Source organism: Misgurnus anguillicaudatus, chromosome 7 (assembly GCF_027580225.2).
Source record: "Misgurnus anguillicaudatus chromosome 7, ASM2758022v2, whole genome shotgun sequence".
NCBI lineage: Eukaryota > Metazoa > Chordata > Actinopteri > Cypriniformes > Cobitidae > Misgurnus > Misgurnus anguillicaudatus.
Genome location: NC_073343.2, coordinates 38,413,738 through 38,434,341, shown reverse-complemented (window position 1 = coordinate 38,434,341; position 20,604 = coordinate 38,413,738). Strand labels below are relative to the sequence as shown.

The following is a 20,604-nucleotide window of genomic DNA, read 5'->3' as shown; positions in this document are numbered from 1 at the left end:
AATTAAATTTAGCTTTAAATAAGCTTTAATTGATAAGCTAAGATAGTGTTTCCGATACCTTATATAACGCATCAGTTACAGACACTCAAAACAAAATGTTATTTAATGGGTGTGTAGGAAGGGTTGTCTCTGGGGACATTTGAAAAAGAGATTTCATAATAAACTTTTTTTGGATCATAATGAGATTAAATACTGCATTTAATGTTGACATGAACTGTGTAGCCTTCCTCTGCCTTTGAATTACTGAAGAATGAATAATAATGGAAGTAAACCTAGAATGTTGTAAATGGAAAGTTGCCCAGGTTCGGGATGTCTGTTGCCATGACAACAATGGACCTGTCTCCTGAAGGCTGGGTGACTTAGCAGCATGAAGCACACAGTAACACCCGGTTTAGCTTCATCAGATGCTGTGCCATTCACCTTGCTAAATCTGGAGCAACTCTGCAGGAGATTCGAGCCACCTTTTGCATTCTTTACCATCCATCTTTAACACTTTGTCTTGTATTTTACCCTTGACTGGAAGGTAAGGTGAGAAGGTTCGTGTTGTTTCAGCCATGCTCATTGTATCGGATTATGTGTAGTGTTTTATTCTTAGCAGAGCCACTGTCCATGGCTACATAATGCAAGATGATGGATGATGTATGTGTATGTCTGCATGGATCCATCTTAAACCCTTACACGGAATGCTGTAGTTTAATGAGACAGCTGAAGCCTGTATGACAACAACATTTTGGAGTCCGTATTCTAAAGAAAATACTCATACAATTGACTAGAAATGAGTATTTGTAATTAAAACCTCAAAGTTAAAAGAAAAATAGTTATTTATATTTTGCAAAAGGGAAATGAAGGCTATATTTTAGGCACATTAAGGTTTTAACATTGTTTCCATTAGGATATTAATTTTATTAAAATTACCCACATTTCCAAAGAGCAACATTAATGAGAGTTTAGGTAAAAAACATTGTTTTAAGTTATGTATTTGATTTTAGACCCAGGCTTGTTCTCTTTAAACCCTGTAAGTTTTACCATTTAAAAAGGTTTTATTACTCCCTACTGAAAAAGCTGGTGAGCTGGTTTCCCAGCTTGGTTTAAGCTGGTATTGCTGGTGTAGCAAGCTGGTCTAGTTGTGTTTTGGTTACTTTTTAAGCTGGTTTAGCTGTGTTTTGGTCACTTTTTAAGCTGGACTAGCTGGACTTTGCTGGTCAGGCTGGAAGACCAGCTGACCCACCAGCTTTGCCAGGCTGGGAGGCCCAGATTAGACCTCCTGCCACCTTAAACCAGCTAAAACCAGCTACCAGCTTATGCTTGTATTTGCTGGATTTTTCAGTAGGGCTGGCAATGTGAGGGTAACATTTCCGGAGTTCTAAGTCCAGTTTTAAATTCCTTTCCAGTTCTCCTATGACTATGGAAACCAGATCCCTACTCAAAAACTTAAAAAAAAGTTACAGTAGATGTCAGTGCCAACTTTTGACAGTGAATGTCCTATGACCAATAAACCATTATGTCAATGTTCTCTGTTTGTTGTCTTCAGATCTAACATGAGCTCCTGTGGATTTAGCAGCAGGATTGAGATGAAATGGATTTTCTGAGTCCTTATCCTGAGTCTCTTCTTCCAATAAGGATTCCAAGAAAAGAGGGAATAAACTGGAATTGAAGGTCAGTCTGTGATGATCTGATTTTACTTAACATGGGTGTCACTGTTACTATTCCTTCAATTTTTGTAGATTTGGACAAAATATTAAACCTACGTATTTTTGTATCAGATCTAAAGTTTTATCTGAAGTGTGAACAATAATAAGACTGGGGGAGACCCTGTTGACTCACATTGATAGATTGACAGGAGCAATTTATAGAGACCAGAATATCAGCTCTTAAGGATGGATCTTTTCTTACATCTATGCTTTGGCAGACGCTTTAATCCCAAGTGACTCACTGAGCATTAAATCTATAATTTTTTTTAAACCACCTAGCAATTATTCCATTCACATTAGCAACCAACCAGAACACTCTAGAAACGACATAGCAATGTTCCAGCACAACATCATGGCATGTATGCATGTACATGTGCCAAAATTCAGTGTCATCTATCTGCTGTGAATTTTATGCATTGGCCACTTTACATTAAAACCGTTTTAAGACGTGGTTCTTTAAAACATTAGCTGCATATACCGTGTCAGTTATTGATTGGGCCAGAGTGGGTATCTTCTTCTGTTATAATTACATATTATGGCTGTATTGTAAAAAGCTCACTTCTCCCACTGGCATCTGAAGCCAAGAATGATGATGTCATGTCTGGCTATTTCCCCAGAATGCATCATTCCTGAGTCTGATCTCAGTTCAGCAACACAGGATTCAGCTATGATACCTCATGCTTCTGTACCTGTACCATGACCTGCCATATAGTGTATCTGCCAGGGGTTTGCCTCATAAATGTTTACTTAAATGGTGTTTTACACTTTATGGATCGGGTTGGTTAAAATTCACTTCATTAGCAAAATCCTATAAACCTATTTACTGGTATAAATGAAAAATATGGTCTCACACTTCTGGATGCTATTGTGAATGAGAAACTATGAAGAATAAGTGTTGAGAGAAACATTAATAAGTGCTGATACTTAACATCTTTGATTTAAGACTTCACTTGACTAAACTTTTATCCTCTTCACTTTCAATCCCAAACCTTTCTATGGGTTCCACTCATACGGATGGACCGCTGGCAGCTGTATCAGTCCTAGAGGAGAGCAACACTTAATACTCAGATGTTGTCACGGGTGAGATGGGAATTCTTGCTTTATATGTAGCAGGTGGTTTTGTCCTGTGGTCTGTGACAGATGCTTTCTATTCTCCTTTTTAACAAAACCTCCAGGTTCAGAGGATTTCAGACCTGCTGTCATTGAAGGATGTCATCTGATTGCCGATATAAACACATACTATAGATATACACTCACCTAAAGGATTATTAGGAACACCTGTTCAATTTCTCATTGATGCAATGGTGTAATGGTGTGGGGGATGTTTTCTTGGCACACTTTAGGCCCCTTAGTGCCAATTGGGCATAATTTTTTTGTTTTTTTTTCTCCTAGGGGGTTTTTTACCCCGGGAGGTAGCCTTCTTGGGCTTAACTTAGCTTCTTCTTCTAGACGTTACATTAGTAATACGCTCGCTCATAATGTAGAGTCATAGCCGCAGCAAATTTGACTGCTTATTCTATCGTATATTATGTTGTGCTATCTGTCGTTTTTCTGTTCTTTTACAGATTCAATTAATTTAAAACTGAATTGAAACAATTAAGTATTGTGAAAAGAGCTATATAAAAAAAAATGAATTGAATTGAATTGAATTTAAATGCCACGGCCTACCTGAGCATTGTTTCTGACCATGTCCATTCCTTTATGACCACCATGTACCCATCCTCTTATGGCTACTTCCAGCAGGATAATGCACCGTGTCACAAAGCTCGAATCATTTCAAATTGTTTTCTTGAACATGACAATGAGTTCACTGTACTAAAATGGCCCCCACAGTCACCAGATCTCAACCCAATAGAGCATCTTTGGGAAGTGGTGGAACGGGAGCTTCGTGGCCTGGATGTGCATCCCACAAATCTCCATCAACTGCAAGATGCTATGCTATCAATATGGGCCAACATTTCCAAAGAATGCTTTCAGGACCTTGTTAAATCAATGCCACGTAGAACTAAGGTAGTTTTGAAGGCGAAAGGGGGTCAAACAAAGTATAAGTATGGTGTTCCTAATAATCCTTTAGGTGAGTGTAGTTCAGAAAACTTGCAAGCAAATCAAAGACAGTTTTGATCCTATAAAAACTATATGCATGACATTTTATCCAAGCTCTGCCCCTACATAACAAAAAAAAATAATGCATCTATATAATATTGTACTTTTCTATCCGTAGCTTTTGTATCAGTGGTTTGTTTCAGAGTGATGCTTTCCTTGAAATACAGTACATTTTACTCTTACAGGGTTTCCACGGGTCCTTGAAAGTTTGTGAATCTGGGGGAAAACTCAAGGCCCTGGGAAGTTTTTGGAAATATACATCCATAGATACAGGTCATTGAAAGTGCTTGAATCCATTTTATGCAAGAAGTTTTCTGGAAAAAAAATCCATATTATTCCCTGTGTAGTGTAGGATAATATAATAAAAATTCGAGACTTTTAAGTACACGTGCTAAACTGTTCGCTTTAAATGCTTATATCTTCTGTATGCGAATGTTAAAAAAAATACCAAAATGCTTTTTTGCATAGTTGTGTTTGACACATGAAAACGTCTCAGGTTACGTATGTAACTGTTGGTCCCTGAGAAGGGAACGAGATGCTGCGTCTCTTGTCATACTTCCTGCGTCCCTGTAATGCCGTCTTTGGCAATATTTCAGATAGCGATATACTTCCTGGCTCCTGCGTCACCCCATCTTTGTCGTTAAGCCTCACCATTGGTTGAATTTGATAAACACATTCGGACGCACTTACCCCTGGAGGCGTCCCCAAAGTGTCACCGCAGTGACGCAGCGCAAGTTCCCTCGAAAGAGAACTATAACAATGTATCTTAAAAGATAACACAATGTAACCTTGCTCTCACATGAAATGTGTCCCCACATTTAGTCTTTGAATTTGAGGGTATTGGACCTGGAAAGTCCTTGAAAGGTCCTTGAATTTGAAGTTTACTAAGGTGTGTGAACCCTGCCCTTAATAATGAAGGTGCTACGTGATGCCATGAAGAACCATTTTTGGCTTTATGGTTCCATAAAGAACCTTTTTTAACATCCAAAGAACCTTTCTGTTTTACAAAAGATTCTTTGTAGTGGAAAATTGGTCTTTAAACTTGTTCTTCTGTGGCATTGAAGTGATGTCATAAAACATATGAATGCTGACAGATAACCAATAAACTGATTGTGAAATATGTACTCTTTAATGAAAATACTGTCTAATACTTACACTCTGAAATAATTTGTTATATTTTATTTTATATAATGATCTGAAATGTTTATGGAGTTAAGTGCACAGAATCTCATTAAAATGTTAAAGTATCAGATTTCTCTTTGAAAACACAAAACTGAAAACACGCAGTTACTGTTTTCCATGAAATTGATTTGAAATGTTGGAGCCAATTAAATGTCATTTGAACAAAATGATAAATAAATTTGTTTTCCAACTGTTAAATTAACTGAGGCAGCTGTTGAGAATCAGATCTGAGAAGAAAACAGATCATGTTTGTGATTATAGATAGAAAATTTGACTTTACCAACGGATCTGAACAAAAATTCTAAACTTAAAAACACAAGCATTATCATTGCATTATCAGGCTTTTTAATTGAATCCTCATTTTGGGAGTCTGAGAGACACCAAAACCCCCAACACAGCACTTAAATATCTTTCACTATATGACATTGCTTACATTGTTTATGTTTGATAAGACTAGGTATAAAACATGAATTAATGCAATCCCTGCATAATATGCCCTATACATAGCCTAGCCACATAAAATTAAAATTGTGTATGTGTATTTTCACACATGTATGTTTTGCATAAATATGTGCCAGCCCCGGAAGGTGAGCTCCCCCACCTGAGTCTTGGTTCCTCCCAAGGTTCTCATCTTAACACATCTTTTATCTGGATTACTGAAGGGTTTGTAAGGCACAGTTGTTTTAAAGCTGCTTTGGGAAAATAAAACAACTCCATACAATAAAATAGACTTGTGCATACAGCATTAGGGACCTCACAAGTAAAGAATTGAATTCTATTATAGAATATATAGCTCATTTATACCTTGCACGTATGCATTAAAGCATTTTGGCAACATATTTTAATGCTAGAGCTTCAAATGTGTGCGCTGCCTAATAGATTGTTTACAGACACGAGCACCCCTAAGAGCAGGGTTGCAAGCGTACAATTTGCGCAAACGCACGCCAGGGCTGAACGGCAGTGTAGTGTGGTGCTGATGTGGTGATGCTCGCTGTATGCCGCATGTCTTGCGTCGCATAGCGCACACAGACGGAAGAGGGCTCGTGCCATCCGGATTTACCTGTATACATTATTTGGCATTGCGTAAAAGCGGCGAATCCGAGGAAGTTGGGTTCGGCACACGCAAAACCTTAAGGGTCCCGAGCACCACCGCGCATTTCCAGTAGCCTCCTTCAAATAACTTTAAGTAAGAAGGAAATGCATGCATGCGTACGGAGCTGATATATTTATATGACTGCATCGGGTTCTCTCTTTTCTGGATGTAGCTGTTTTAATGAAATGAAAAAACCCCCTAGGAAAACGCCAGGAATGAACGCATGAATGGATGAATGAGAATTCTGCATTGCATGGCCTGAATACAAGACACTGCGCACAGATGAGTACGTTAGGCTTTAATTGAAACAGTATGGAGTAGGATATTATATTTGGCACACACCATATATCTATAGGCTACCGCACCGTTGCATTTCTAACAAAAGCTCAGGGGTTGATTTGGTGACAGTGCCATGATGCGTTTGGTGTTGTGTAATGCGTGAAAGAGACGAGCTGTTTGTCAGCCACAGATGATTTTTTATCATTTGATTTAAGCGCAGTGCAAAGCGCAGACAAACGCGACGCGACTGCGTCTTTTCTCTGCACGACGGATAGGAATGATCCAAATTCAAACATTTTAACAGAAAACCAAATTTTAATTTATTTTGGAAAACAAGATTTTTGTTAGATGTATGTTTGACACATCAAAAGGTTTTAAAAACCGGTATATATGTGGCTGGTGACGCGCATCTAGCGCATTACATCGTTTCTTATATTGTGTCTTCATTTTTATATTCCTGCATTTAATGGCTAATTATTCTGCATTGTTTGCCGGTCTTTTCGCGTCTCAAGGTCATTTGTTCAGCCATTGGTGCTTAAAAAAGACCCACCAGTGTTACGTAAGAGTGACTGTGGGGTTAATGGTGAGCCCAATTGCTGGCAGTTTTAAAGAAGCGGCATTCATACGAAATGATTTTGATTCTGCTGTGTTTTTCATGTTCAGTCGCTTGACACATTGATGCAGGAGATGTTGCGAGCAGGAGTCGGGAGCTCCACATGGAGATGAAGCTCTCAGCCCCTCCCCATGTGTAGCCTATTTTACCAGATACCCATTTACACATCGACTCGAACAGAATACAGCCAATAAAACTCACACTTTATATTGCAGTGTTGCTGTCTCTGAAATTACAGAGGATATACAACTTATAGCCTACTTCATGATTTACTTATAAATTAATTTGAAAAATGTACACTCTAACCCAGGACTGTGTCAAAAAGGGACAAACCCATGCAGCAGTTGGGTTTAATTAATCCAGATATGTTTAAATTTGGGTTTGTTATTGTTAAATTTAAACAATGGGTTAAAACAACCCAGCATAACACAATGGGGGTTGGGTTCGTTCCATTGCGGTTGAAAATAACCCATCATTCTTTGGGGGTTAATATGTCATTATCAAACACCAAGGGGTGGTTTCCAAGACCACGTTTAGATTAATCCAGGACTAGGCCTTAGTTATTTTAGTACATTTACAAAAAACATTACTGACGTTTTAAGACAAAACAATGGCACTAATATATATGGATATGTCAGTGCAAAATGTTTTTAAATGAAGGCAGCACAAAAATGTACTTTAGTCTGGGACAAGGATAAATCCTGTTGTGGAAACAGCCCCTATATTGTCAAGATTTTAGGAGCGGTCTTAACAATCGAATGTGCATATTTTTGATATAAATAAAAACGAGCTTTAAGCAAACTCAAGGTTTTCTTCTGGCTCCACTTATCAATGAACATGAAAGATCTAGAAAATTTAATTTCTAAAGTAAATGTAATAACATTTTGATAACCCAAGTATTAATCACAAAATAACACATTTTGGGGCGGTTTCCCGGACAGGGATTATCCTAGTCCCAGACAAAAATGCATGTTAAAGATGCCATAATTTAAAACATCTTGCACTGCATTTTGGATTTCTTAACATATATCAGTGCCATTGTTTAATGTTTAGTCTCGAGATGCACACCAGTAATGTATTTGTAAGGTATGTTTGTAAAAACTACTTAAATGTCCTAATATAACTACACTCTCAGAAATAAAGGTACAAAAGTTGTCACTGGGACAGTACCCTTTCAAAAAGATACACATTTGTTCCCAAAAAGTGCATATTAGTTTATTGGCAGTTTAAATATATATATTTGTACCTAAATGGTACATATTAGGACCTTTTTTAAAGGGTACTGCCCCAGTGACAGGTTTGCACTTTCATTTTTGACAGTGTACGGCCTAGTCCTGGACTAATCTAAACCTTGCAGGAAACTTCCCCTTAAAGTTGTAATAGATGGTTTTAATCCATAAAAGCTGTCACTGAGGTGATAAGAAGTATATATTAAGATGCATACCGGTACCAAATGTATATATTTTTTGTATCTAAATGGCACACATTAGGACCGCTTTTAAAGTGACAGTTTTTGTACCTTTACTTTTTAAGCGTGAACACTTTTATCTCTGATTTGAACACAACTAACTTTCTCTATATTTATTTTTATTAAGTAATCATGGGCAAGCAGAACAGCAAACTGACACCTGAGGTGATGGAGGACCTGGTGAAGAACACAGAGTTCAATGAACATGAGCTGAAGCAGTGGTACAAGGGCTTTCTGAAAGACTGTCCCAGCGGTCGACTAAACCTGGATGAGTTTCAGCAGCTGTATGTTAAGGTCAGAACAGTATTTAGCTTTATCCTTCCTCCTTTCTAAACTCTTGATAAACATGATTTTGTTGAGTTTTCTGCTCCTCATCCTCCGCCAGTCATCTCCAAACTGTTATTAATGGTGGCATCACTGCTACTGGTAAACTTTGGGTTAAGTGTTTTAAATCCCTAAACATTTCACTTTAGCATGCAACTCCTCTCATTGCCGTGTATTCCAACAAGTCTAACCAGAATATCCAAGGCTCAGAATTGAAGCTGTAATCTGTGTAATTTTAATAATAGAAAGACTATTACTGTGAAAAGTGTCTGTGATGATCAAAATGTGCAGTTCAAGATGTACTTTTTGTTCCTGTGTCCAGCGTGCAGAAGCAACTTATTCTTTGAAAGTTGTTGAAGCTGCTGTAAAATATTCAACGTTTAGAATGCCTCTTAAAAAGAAACGTTAAATAAATATGACAATTGGTCATATGGTTGTTTCAAACCTATTCTGTAATTTTAGGAATACTTTAAAGCAGTTTGTGCTTCGCTGAAAATACAATATAAGAGTTAATGAGTTTGGAACAACAAGGCCTTTAATAAAACACAGCAGGATGAGTCCGTGACCACTAAGTAAAACTGTCAAACTGATGGAGGTCTGGATTTTTCTCCGCAGTTCTTCCCGTATGGCGACGCATCCAAGTTTGCGCAGCACGCCTTCAGGACCTTCGATAAGAACAGTGACGGCACCATCGATTTCAGAGAGTTCATCTGTGCCCTGTCCATCACATCTCGAGGGAGCTTTGAGCAGAAGCTCAACTGGGCCTTCAACATGTATGACCTGGATGGTGACGGCAAGATCACCCGAGTAGAGATGCTGGAGATCATAGAGGTACATAGTTTCCTCTTCAAATCTTATTCACCCTCAGATCATATGTGGCTTATATATTAAATATTTTGCAATAAAAATTGGCAAAAAATTGTCTTAAGTAGCATGGGTATATTTGTAGCAGTAGCCAACACTACATTGTATGGGTCAAAATGATCAATTTTTCTTTTTATGCCAAAAATCATGTTCCATGAAGATACTTTGTAAATTTCCTACGATAAATGTATAAAAAAATGCATTTATGATTAGCAATATATGTTGCTGAGGACTTTCAGTATTTAGATTTTTCTGCATCCTCAGATTCCAGATTTTCAAATAGTTGTATCTCAACCAAATATTGTCATATCCTAACAAATCATGCAGTACATCAATGGAAAGCTTATTTATTCAGCTTTCAGTTTTTGATGACAGATGACCTTTAGGAGCGGATGGGCGCAGACATTTTATCTACATTTCAATGCATTGGTAATGTTTGCCTGAAAAGCTTTAAAGGGGGGACATGTCACAAGACTTTTTTAAAATGTGAAATAAACTTTGGTGTTCCCAGAGTACACATGTGAAGTTTTAGATAATTTATTATAGCATGTTAAAATTGACACTTTGTAGGTGTGAGCAAAAAGTGCCATTTTTGGGTGTGTCCTTTAAAGTGCAAATGAGCTGATGAAATGCAAACACTGATCGCCATAATGATGGTTTGTTGAAATTGAAACACAATTTTGCTGTCAATTATTTTCTTTCTCTCTTTGCACTAAATGTCAGTGCCGTGGTGGGATAGTGCAGATTAAGGGGCGATATTATCCCCTTTTGACATCACAGGGGGAGCCAAATTTCAATGACCTATCACCAGTCACCTATATGGTTTACCAAAACTAAGTTACTGGGTTGTTCTTTTTCACATTTTATAGGTTGATAGAAGCACTGGGGACCCAATTAAAGCACTTAAACATGGAAAAACTCTGATTTTTAAGAAATCGCAAATGGACGCCGCATGCCTTTGTCTCTGTTTGCCAATGGCAGAGGTTTGATGAATATGCAAGCAGTCTTAACGCCTCCATGTGACATTTTCTCTCTCTCTCTTGTGTAAAGGCTATTTATAAGATGGTGGGCACCGTGATAATGATGAAGATGAACGAAGACGGCCTGACACCCGAGCAGAGAGTGGATCGGATCTTCAGCAAGATGGATAAAAACAACGACGATCAGATCACACTAGACGAGTTTAAAGAAGCCGCCAAAAGCGACCCGTCCATCGTACTGCTGTTGCAGTGCGACATGCAGAAGTGAAGCTGCATGCGCACGCTAGCATGCTACGGACTGAATACGTTATCTGTTTCCACTCTCATTTCCACAATGTTTGGACTACTTTTATGAACTTCCCGTGATTGACAAGCTAGTATGCATGAGAATGCTAAATGCTACGAGTTTAGAGTACTATACGTTTAATTTACCAACACGCAACAACGTGAGATGTGTAAATCAATCGAGTCCGGTCGTTTCATCATTAGTGAAGTGCTCCGCCGTATTTCATTTCTAACTGCAATATTTCACGTGCACACGCAGCAGTATTTCACGCAGTAGTTTGGGTACTCGAATCAAAGCGTCACTTTAAATGTTGCGATGAAATCAGTCTGTCGAAGTTCAATACTTAAAATTACGGAGGGCGGAGAGGTTTGTGCGGCCCTCCTACCAAATGTGCTTGTACTTGAAAATATAAATGTGAGTTATTTGCATGCATGTTCTAAGTGTAAAAACCTACTCTCTCTCTCTCTCTCTCTTCATTTTGGCCACCTTGACGTATAATACAAGGAAGGCCTTATATAAATGATAGTATCAATAACAATACTAATGTGTGAGATTTACATTTGTTATTCATCTGTCCATTCGATGTCCTCCCTCGGATGCACGTTTCCTCTTTAAGACTTACAATGAATGTTGTAAAAGCTTCTCTTAGGCATTATTTTAAATCGTTTTCATCTGCCATTAGCTTTTCCTCACACGAGGACCTGACAACCACTTATACTTGATTTTGATCGCTGCTCTACAATAGCTGACATGAAGATTATTTTCGATTGTCTTTCATTATTTCTTACATTAACACATCATCACATGCATGAATGGTTGCTTGTGAATTTCTTATTAGTAATAATACATAAAGGGCAATATAACATTTAAAGGAGGGCATTTAATAATAGTTTTTTGTTTACCCTAGTAATACATCAAACCCTAACCAATGTGTTTGGTACATGTTAACCCTCGGTGTGCTGCGTTTTTATTAAGCCGTTTTGTAAATTGATATTTCTACTCAACATTTCACGATTTTTACTGCAAGAGCTCAACCAAGAACTCTTGAATAGTTTTGCATTTCCTGCATCGACTAAACATAGCAGTACCCGCTTTATTTTATTCCCAGTATACTGCATCATCCATATTTTCTGTTTACCAAGCACAAAATTAAAAATACGATGTCCCAGATCTTGCACGAAACCCATTTATATCCTGTGAAATACAGGCTGCTTTAAATCCCTCTGGTGTCCGAACGGCTCATCCACGATATATGGTGTATATCTCTGCCCTGTACATATTTGTACCTAATACGGTGAATCAAAATTTAAGCAGTCATTTATTTGTGTAATGAGGTTTGTGTTTTATATGTGGCATGTTTTAACTCCATATGTACTGAAAACATTGTGATTAAAATCAATAAACTATCTATGGGGTTGTTCTCAGAGCGCAGGTGCTCAGATGTGTGCGAGCGTTACCACAAATCAAAAGGCTGAGAAGGCAAAACGAAGAACAGTTATATGAACTCAACATTGTGGTTTATGTAAAGGATGCAGGTATCAACTGACAAATGCAACATGTATTTACTCTGTAGTAGAAACAGGAATGATGAAGAACAGGTGTTAACGGATATAAACTCAACAGCCAAGAGATGAGATCGACATGAATTGTTTTTTGCGAGAAACAGACATATTATATTGTGAGGTAAAACACGCTTCATTTCATTCACACAGACCGATAAAAACGAGCAAATGTTTGCACATAAAATGACATAAAACTTCCATATGAATAAATAAACAAGAACATAAATAAAACCAATCTAAAAGCAACACATGGATCACTACAGTGACAGTGTGTACCTAATGTCCATTCTCCTCTGTGTCTCGTTCTGGATCCTGAAGTTGGTGGATTTTAATATGAGCACTTTTAGGCAGATTGCTGAAAAAAAGAATGCAAAGAAACATTACAGGTTTATGCAAAAAACATGCAAAAGGGCTCATATCATAATTATCATTTCATTGCACTTTCAAAATGTGTTCCAAGCATATGCAAAAACAACATCATGTAAAAAAAATTCATTGTATCCAAACCTTTGACTGATAGCAAAGCACTTTATTTTTAAATTTAGCTTTGCTATGCTGTGCGAAATGTGACCCTGGACCACAAAACTAGTCCTAAGTAGCAAAGGTATACACTCACCTAAAGGATTATTAGGAACACCTGTTTAATTTCTCATTAATGCATTGGTGTAATGGTGGATGTTTTCTTGGCACACTTTAGGCCCCTTAGTGCCAACTGGGCATCGTTTAAGTGCCACGGCCTACCTGAGCATTGTTTTTGACCATGTCCATCCCTTTATGACCACCATGTACCCATCCTCCTACTTTCAGCAGGATAATGCACCATGTCACAAAGCTCGAATCATTTCAAATTGGTTTCTTGAACATGACAATGAGTTCACTGTACTAAAATGGCCTCCACAGTCACCAGATCTCAACCCAATAGAGCATCTTTGGGATGTGGTGGAACGGGAGCTTCGTGCCCTGGATGTGCATCCCACAAATCTCCATCAAATGCAAGATGCTATCCTATCAATATGGGCTAACATTTCAGCTTTCAGTACCTTGTTGAATCAAGGCATTTCTGAAGGCGAAAGCAGGTCAAACACAGTATTAGTATGGTGTTCCTAATAATCCTTTAGATAAGTGTCTTTGAAGCAATAGCCAAAAATACATTGTATGAGTCAAAATGATCTATTTTCTTCAATGCCAAAAATCATTAGGGTATTATGTAAGATCATGTTTCATATTTTCCTAGCGTAAAAATATAAAAACTTTTATTTTTGTTGAGTGGATGCAGGTGCTAAGGACTTTTTAATTTAAATGCGATTTTATCAATACAATTTCATATTTCGGCCAAACATTGTCCTATCATAACAACTCATAGATCAATGGGAAGTTTATTTATTCAGCTTTCAGATGATGTATAAATCTCAATTAGTTTTGCCTTTATTTGATAGACAGTAAGAGAGTATGTGAAAGTGCAAGGTGGTGAGAGGAGTACGGGATCGGCCAAGGACCGACATTCGAATTTGGGTCGCCAAAAGTGCATCTGCACCATATGTTGGACTCTGACTTAATCTTTTTTTTTTATTGACCCTCATGACTGGTTTTGTGGTCCAGGGACACAAATAATCACAGGGGTTTCATACTGTAGGTGCAAATCTTTACCTGGTGCTCTGAGGTGTGATGAAGATGAACTGTCTGAGCTGCTGACGTTCGGACAGCTCCAGTAGAAGATCCAATGAGATCTGGCGATTGTGCATATCCATGTGCGTACAAACAAGAACCATTCTTTAAATATACAGTATGTATAAAATAATAATAAAATCACTAAAAGTGTGTGCAAGTATTCATACCATGTAGACATCAAACTCATCCAGGCATCTGAAGGGCGACTCTGTGATTTCCCAGAGAGACAGAAGGAAGCAGACGGTGGAGAAGGAACGCTCCCCACCTGACAGAGATCGCATGTCACTCACGCTGTCGTTCTCTCGCCCGGGAGGCTTCACCTGAGTAAAAACAATTAACATACATGACTCAGAATCATGTCATGTGCAATGTGGAAAAAACCTATTGTATGTTTTTAAAGCATTTATTGTTGTACTGTCTTAAACTTATACTCATTTAAATATACAATATTGTTGTTTTATTGTCATTTTGTGTTAAATTATTGTATTACAGTAATGAGAATAATGATAATTATAATCTTAAATGGGACGTATCATAAAAATCGGACTTTTTCAATGTTTAAGTGCTATAATTGTTTCTCCAGTGCTTGTATCAAGCTAGAAAATGTGAAAAAGATCAACCCAGTAACTTAGTTTTGGTAAACCATTCTCTGCAAGCATGTGAAAAAATAGCTTATTGAAATTTGGCTCCCAATGTGATGTCAGAAGGGGATAATACCGCCGCTTAATCTGCACTATCCAACCACAGCACTGACATTTTTGCTTACACCTCCAAAGTGACAATTTTAACAAGTTATAATAAATTATCTATATGATATTTTGAGCTAAAACTTTATATGTACTCTGGGAACACCAAAGATTTATTTGACATCTTAAAAAAGTCTTGTGAAAAGTCCCCTCTTATCTTAAAGTACTGTCTGGACATATCATATAACAGTAATAAGAATTTAGAAGTTTTTAATCATGAGTATAAAAATGAATTTAAATCAAAACACACAATTAAGTAAAACTATTAAACAAGCACGTAGGCAAACAAATATCAATCATAAAGGGAAATATTCAAAAGTAACTTACCGAAATGGACAGCGTTTCGTTGTTGTGGTCAAACATCATGGAGCCACAACACTGCAACTTTATCATGAAGTTGTTGAAATACAACTTACACCTCACAGAAAGCGATCTGACAAAACAACACAATTTACATATTCAGACAACAACTGAATCAACTCTAAACTAACCTGACTAAACATTTACAAATACAACTTAAAAGTCCGTATAAAGTCTGATATTAAATGTGTTCTTAGTTTGCCACACCACAGACAAATGTGATATTACCACCCAGACAAATTAAAATAATAAAAAAACACCAAATAAATAAAATAAGTTATCAAAATCTTGGAAAAACAGGCAGGATTATCTGCTCTCAAACACGGGGGCGTGTCCGATGTCACCACTGAAACCACGCCCACTCGTTGGAAAGCTGCCATCTCTTTAAACTTTTAAAGGAGCATTTCACCAGTAGAAAAATTCATCTTTATTGAAAGTGCGTCATATTTGTAGTCGAAATGTAACATACATTTTGGATTTGGTGCCTATTTGACTGAGAAAAGGGGTGTTTGTAGTCTCACCCTCTCAACAAAGATATTGGACTTCCTTCTTTCAATGATGCAAAATGATGATTTTTACATCATTGAAAGAAGAAAGTGCAACACTGAAATCTGTATTTCTCCTGTCTCAGCGGAAACTGAGGAAATTATGCACGACCATTCAAAAACATGACCGGGGTTCTAACGATACAAAGCTTAACGCAAATAGGTGAAGTGTCCCTTTAAATGCAGATACAACCTAAATGGATGCTTGCGATTGTGTTACAGGCGGGGCCATGCTCAGTGGCTCCAGTGCATCATCGAGACACCGTTTTAGCCCTGCCCAAATGCTGAACACATAAATACAATTCAGCATAGTTCACAATCTTTGTAATGTTTTCAGCAATACATTTCTAATATTTATAATCTGTTCAGAAACAATCTGAAATGACTTTACAAGGACTTTAATAAAAATGTTAAACAGTAAACACGTTTCCTTTCTTTACACTCCACACGAGTGATGGCTGACACTGATGTTTGAAAAACTTTTAAAAAGGTATATTTTAATCCATTTAGCTAAGAATGTGCCTAATGCAGATGCACTTAAATCTAAAAAGACATATGGTTTTAATCACTGCACATATGGTGAAGGAAGATAATAACATTAAACATTCATCCTTTAGTAAAATGCACAATCAGGATGGATGTTCAAATAGCACATCAACATTTTGCTTGAATCCAAAATAGCTGATGAAATTTGTCACCTTCTGCCTATATTACCAATCGTTATATTCCATCTATCTTTTAGCATCACTGCTTGTGGAGAGACGTAACGCAGTGTTCATACGATTAAAGTTACCGTCTCAATATCTTGTATCGAGCCTGTCGGTCGGTCATGATGTTGTCCAGACGATCAATAAACTTCTTCAGATCCCTCAGCTGGTTGGATTTGCTTTTGTAATTACCGTGAGCCTCTGCGTACTCTCTGAAAAATGCATTCATAAAGCATTTATTGTAGTTTTCTGTAAATATTTATTCACAGTTATTTACTAAAGCTTTTAAACTAATAGCCAAACTGCTAAAATACACCACGAAAACTAAAAGACATGCTCCAGGTTTATTACTGTGATCTACTCAAAAATACAAAACATTTAAGCTTCACATTTCTGCCATTAAACATTTTAAAAAGGCACTTTTTATTTCATGTTTACTTAAAACTTAGGTGACAAAATCAAGACATTCGCTATAAAAAGTTCACCCAAAATGAAATTTAAATTTTGACTTGCATAGTAGGAAAAACAAATATGATGGAATTCAATTGATACCCTCAACTGTGTGCTTACCATCATTTATCATCTTCAGCATTTATCACAATACTTGACATAATATTTGTTTTCCTACTATGGAAGTCAATGGTTACAATCAGCTGTGTGTTTACCATTATCAAACTATCTTCTTTTGTGTTCATCAGAAAAAACTTTCCCTTAAACAACGATATACGTGCATACCGGATGACTTGTTCCTTGTCCCCGTGGTTTCTCTCGTGCGTGTTGATCTTCTGCCGCAGGCGTGTAATCTCAACGTCGATACTTTTCGTACTCAGATTCACGTGCGGTCGCTCAGGACAGATTTCTTTGGCTTTGGCTTCAAATGCCTTTATAAAACGATTCAAACAATTACCAAATCTCATACTTTTGAGCACTGTCTATTGCTCTTTTAATCCCAATAGTAGTATAAACGAGAATCGTAAATGCCCGAGTTTCCTCTTCTTTAAGAGACAATTCTGCTCTCATGGTCTGAATATTGTCCTGATGGCTCTTTAGTTTCTTCGTCAAGACCTGCATGGTTTGATCCAGTTTACTGTACTCAGACTCGGCTTTCACCTGCTCCTCCTTTAGAAGAAAATCAATCGATCTTTCACTTGTCAAAGTGATTTGCCTACTTTTATTTTCAAGCCTAAAAATGACCTACACAAACCTGAAGACTAACAATAAGACAAAAAAATTACAATTACAATCAATGCAAAATACTACATTAAAGGGGTCATATTATGAGATTTTTTTTAAGATGTAAAATAAGTACTTGGTGTCCCCAGAGTACATATGTAAAAATTTAGCTCAAAATACTTTATTATAACATGTTAAAATTGACACTTTGTAGCCCTGAGCAAAAATGTGACGTTTTGGGCGTGTCTTTTAAAATGCAAATGAGCCGATGAAATGCAAACACTGATGGCAATTATTGGTGGTTTGTTGCAATTGAAATTCAATTGTGCTGTCTATTATTTTTTCTCTCTCTGCACTAAATGGCAGTGCCGTGGTTGGATAGTGCAGATTAAGGGGCGATATTATTGTAATAAGATCCCTTTCTGACATCACAAAGGGAGCCAAATTTACTTGGTTGATCTTTTTCACATTTTCTAGGTTTATAAAAGCACTGGGGACCCAATTATAGCACTTAGAAAAAGTCAGATTTTCATGATATGTCCCCTTTAAATCCTAAAATGACCTCTCTGACCTTTATCTGCTCCACCTCATCTGATAGACGTTCCATTTTATTTTTCACATCTTTATATTGCTGATTAATATTCATGAGGGATCTCTCATGTTTCTTCAAATCTTTCTGTGCGTCCGTCACAGTTCTCCTCTGCGATTCGATCTTCTGCTGGTTCTCTCGTGCATCTTCTTCCTGCACATTTCACAATCACATTATTTCATGCCGTACAACCATACAGATTGTTATGGACTGTAAAAATGCATGAACTTCTCACCAGCGAGCTGATGTCCTCAGTTTGAGGTTCTTCAATGTTCTCCAGCTCTGTTATAGAAGCTTTAACCTTATTGATATTTTCCTAAAAGCACAACAAATATTGGTCTGATAACGAAGCCAATAAAGAGCACAGACATATGATGATCTGCACATGAAGATACTAGCACTCCACAAACCATCATTTGACTCATTTTTACTTCATACACATTTATTTTTGAGTTCGACAAGCATCACCGAACATCTGTAAATTAACAGTAATGTCACATTGTTGCTTAATACCTGATTATGTTTGCAGGTCACGATGACACTGCGCAGTTTCTCCTCCATGGACTGAATGTCTTCCTTTACTGACCTCAAGTGAAGCTGGAATCTGGAGAGCTGAGCCTGATTATTCTCCACCTCAGACTCCACCAAACTATACATCAGATCATATCAAACATAGTTAAAACTTTATATGTCTCGGCCTCATATCCACTGTAGTGTTGTAGCTTGTGAATTTAATTTCACCAAGCAGGACGAGGATCACCATTTGTCTTGAAACAACCAATCAGATTTAGTCATGTTGGTTTAAGGCATGGTTGGATTCAATTATTTCCCTTAGATTTGAATTGGGGTAAGCTACTGTACGATTAAAGGCATAGTTCACCCCAAACTGAAAATTTTGTCATAATTTGCTCACCCTCATGTTGTTACAAACATAGATCTGTATAAAGGCTAGATCTCTTACGGCGGAGTCTCTCACGTCATCACCTGGCGGCCATCTAACCACCGATTTTCAAATGGTTTGGTTTCTTACAAACTTTATTAGCGTGGCTATAATTCTGGATGCTTTAATAAAATAATTCATTAAGTATGCCGTGTCATAGGTACCTCTCTGACGTTTATAACAAACCAAACACTCTGAAAATCGGTAGAAAATTGAGCAAGTTATACTAAAGTAAACGCTGCTCAAAAACGGTTTGCTTACAAATATTGATTAAAATATCTTCCTTTGTGTTCAGCAGAACAAAGAAATGTATACAGGTTTGTAACAATATGAGGGTGAGTAAATGGTGACAGTATTTTCATTTTTGGGTGAACTATCCATTTATCAGTTGAAATGAAACTTTGATGCTTGAATCAGACTTAAGCCTGGTTTTCACAGATACATCACATATTTGTGAAAGTGACACTTGCCGGATTTCTGCCTCTGGATCGCCACCAAGATACTTGACCAGAACTTCATTTTCAGGAGTGTAATAGCGATTGCTGAATACTTGATCGCCCTCGGCAGTAAAGGCCTCGCGACAGTTTTTCGGAGGTCTCGACCCCTGCATGACTTTCCTTGCACGAGCTTTTTCCTGAGATAAAGAAATCATTTCGCTGCGAGTCTCAAAACAAACACTGTTTATTTTATTTGAAATGATTTTCCCAAAACACAGAGAGATTTTTCAAGGCCCTTACCTTGATAATCAGAATACTCTCGATGCTCCTCATGTCAATAAGACAGTTTGTTATCACCGGGTTCTCGATATTGAGGGCGTCCAACACGGATGGAAACTCAGGATGGCAGACCCCACTAACAAAAACATCACAATATATAGATTACCATCGTAATAATACGAAATAGCGCACACAAGTATTTCTTACCGGCCTTGAAGTTTATAAGCGCGGTCTGTGAAACGGCACACTATTATTTGAGGCCTACTGCCTCTGGGAAAATACGGCGACATCAGTTCCTGCAAAACTTTCTCGTCCTTGTAATTGTCGCAGCAGAAGGTTTTCATGAAACTTCGTAGGCAGCTCTCAACAGCCACAACTAAACTGGGATCTTTCAGACTGATGCATGCACCTGTGGTAAAAAAATACATTAAGGGTTATATTTAATCATGCATGGTTTAGCTAACCAGTTAATGCTTTATTTCAGCGTTTGGTCACCTATTGGTCCCACTGGTTTCTTGATGAATCGGCCCTGAGCAAAAGCTCTGTCGATGGATTGCAACAACTCCGGCATGCTGTCACCAAACCGTCTCAATCTGTTGGACCTGCTGGCCATGAGCTGTTTTTTTCTCTTTAGTTTGGACTCCAGACACGCCTGGATTTCTTTTTCCTCCATGCTGAAAAGGAAAAATTGAAATAGTGTTAAATATTAAGGCGA

The 20,604-nt window shown here is 37.5% G+C and overlaps 2 protein-coding genes and 1 long non-coding RNA gene across 6 annotated transcripts in view; 2 read left to right on the top strand and 1 right to left on the bottom strand.

The window, feature by feature from the left end:
• The first annotated feature begins 303 nt into the window (after positions 1-303).
• Positions 304-2,402, top strand: LOC129417368 (uncharacterized). Its single transcript, XR_008635747.2, has 3 exons — positions 304-523; positions 1,532-1,656; positions 2,309-2,402. It is a non-coding gene; the product is annotated as an uncharacterized lncRNA (long non-coding RNA).
• A 3,932-nt stretch (positions 2,403-6,334) lies between these two features.
• On the top strand, positions 6,335-12,309 carry vsnl1b (visinin-like 1b). The gene is made up of 4 exons (XM_055172002.2): positions 6,335-6,355; positions 8,557-8,723; positions 9,369-9,584; positions 10,668-12,309. Exons 1-4 carry the CDS (start codon positions 6,352-6,354, stop codon positions 10,863-10,865), a joined length of 585 nt encoding a protein of 194 aa, XP_055027977.1. The 5' UTR covers positions 6,335-6,351; the 3' UTR covers positions 10,866-12,309.
• Positions 12,310-12,378: 69 nt separating this feature from the next.
• smc6 (structural maintenance of chromosomes 6) overlaps positions 12,379-20,604 on the bottom strand; it is a 28,900-nt gene continuing 20,674 nt past the window's right edge. For all 4 annotated transcript variants that reach the window (XM_073869912.1, XM_073869910.1, XM_073869911.1 and 1 more), the window contains 14 exons: positions 20,385-20,563; positions 20,097-20,298; positions 19,911-20,025; positions 19,644-19,807; positions 18,747-18,882; positions 18,469-18,549; positions 18,216-18,386; positions 17,453-17,590; positions 17,207-17,352; positions 16,558-16,683; positions 15,187-15,292; positions 14,286-14,433; positions 14,093-14,195; positions 12,379-12,800 (listed from right to left, as the gene is read on the bottom strand). In XM_073869912.1, coding sequence (XP_073726013.1) covers positions 12,722-12,800; positions 14,093-14,195; positions 14,286-14,433; positions 15,187-15,292; positions 16,558-16,683; positions 17,207-17,352; positions 17,453-17,590; positions 18,216-18,386; positions 18,469-18,549; positions 18,747-18,882; positions 19,644-19,807; positions 19,911-20,025; positions 20,097-20,298; positions 20,385-20,563 — 1,894 coding nt within the window. In that variant the 3' untranslated portion in view covers positions 12,379-12,721. The remainder of the gene's footprint in view (positions 12,801-14,092; positions 14,196-14,285; positions 14,434-15,186; positions 15,293-16,557; positions 16,684-17,206; positions 17,353-17,452; positions 17,591-18,215; positions 18,387-18,468; positions 18,550-18,746; positions 18,883-19,643; positions 19,808-19,910; positions 20,026-20,096; positions 20,299-20,384; positions 20,564-20,604) is intronic.

Coding starts and splice junctions, on each gene's coding strand:
- vsnl1b (XM_055172002.2), top strand. Junction 8,724..9,368: donor TTCAGCAGCTGTATGTTAAG/GTCAGAACAGTA, acceptor TTTTCTCCGCAG/TTCTTCCCGTATGGCGACGC. Junction 9,585..10,667: donor AGATGCTGGAGATCATAGAG/GTACATAGTTTC, acceptor TCTTGTGTAAAG/GCTATTTATAAGATGGTGGG.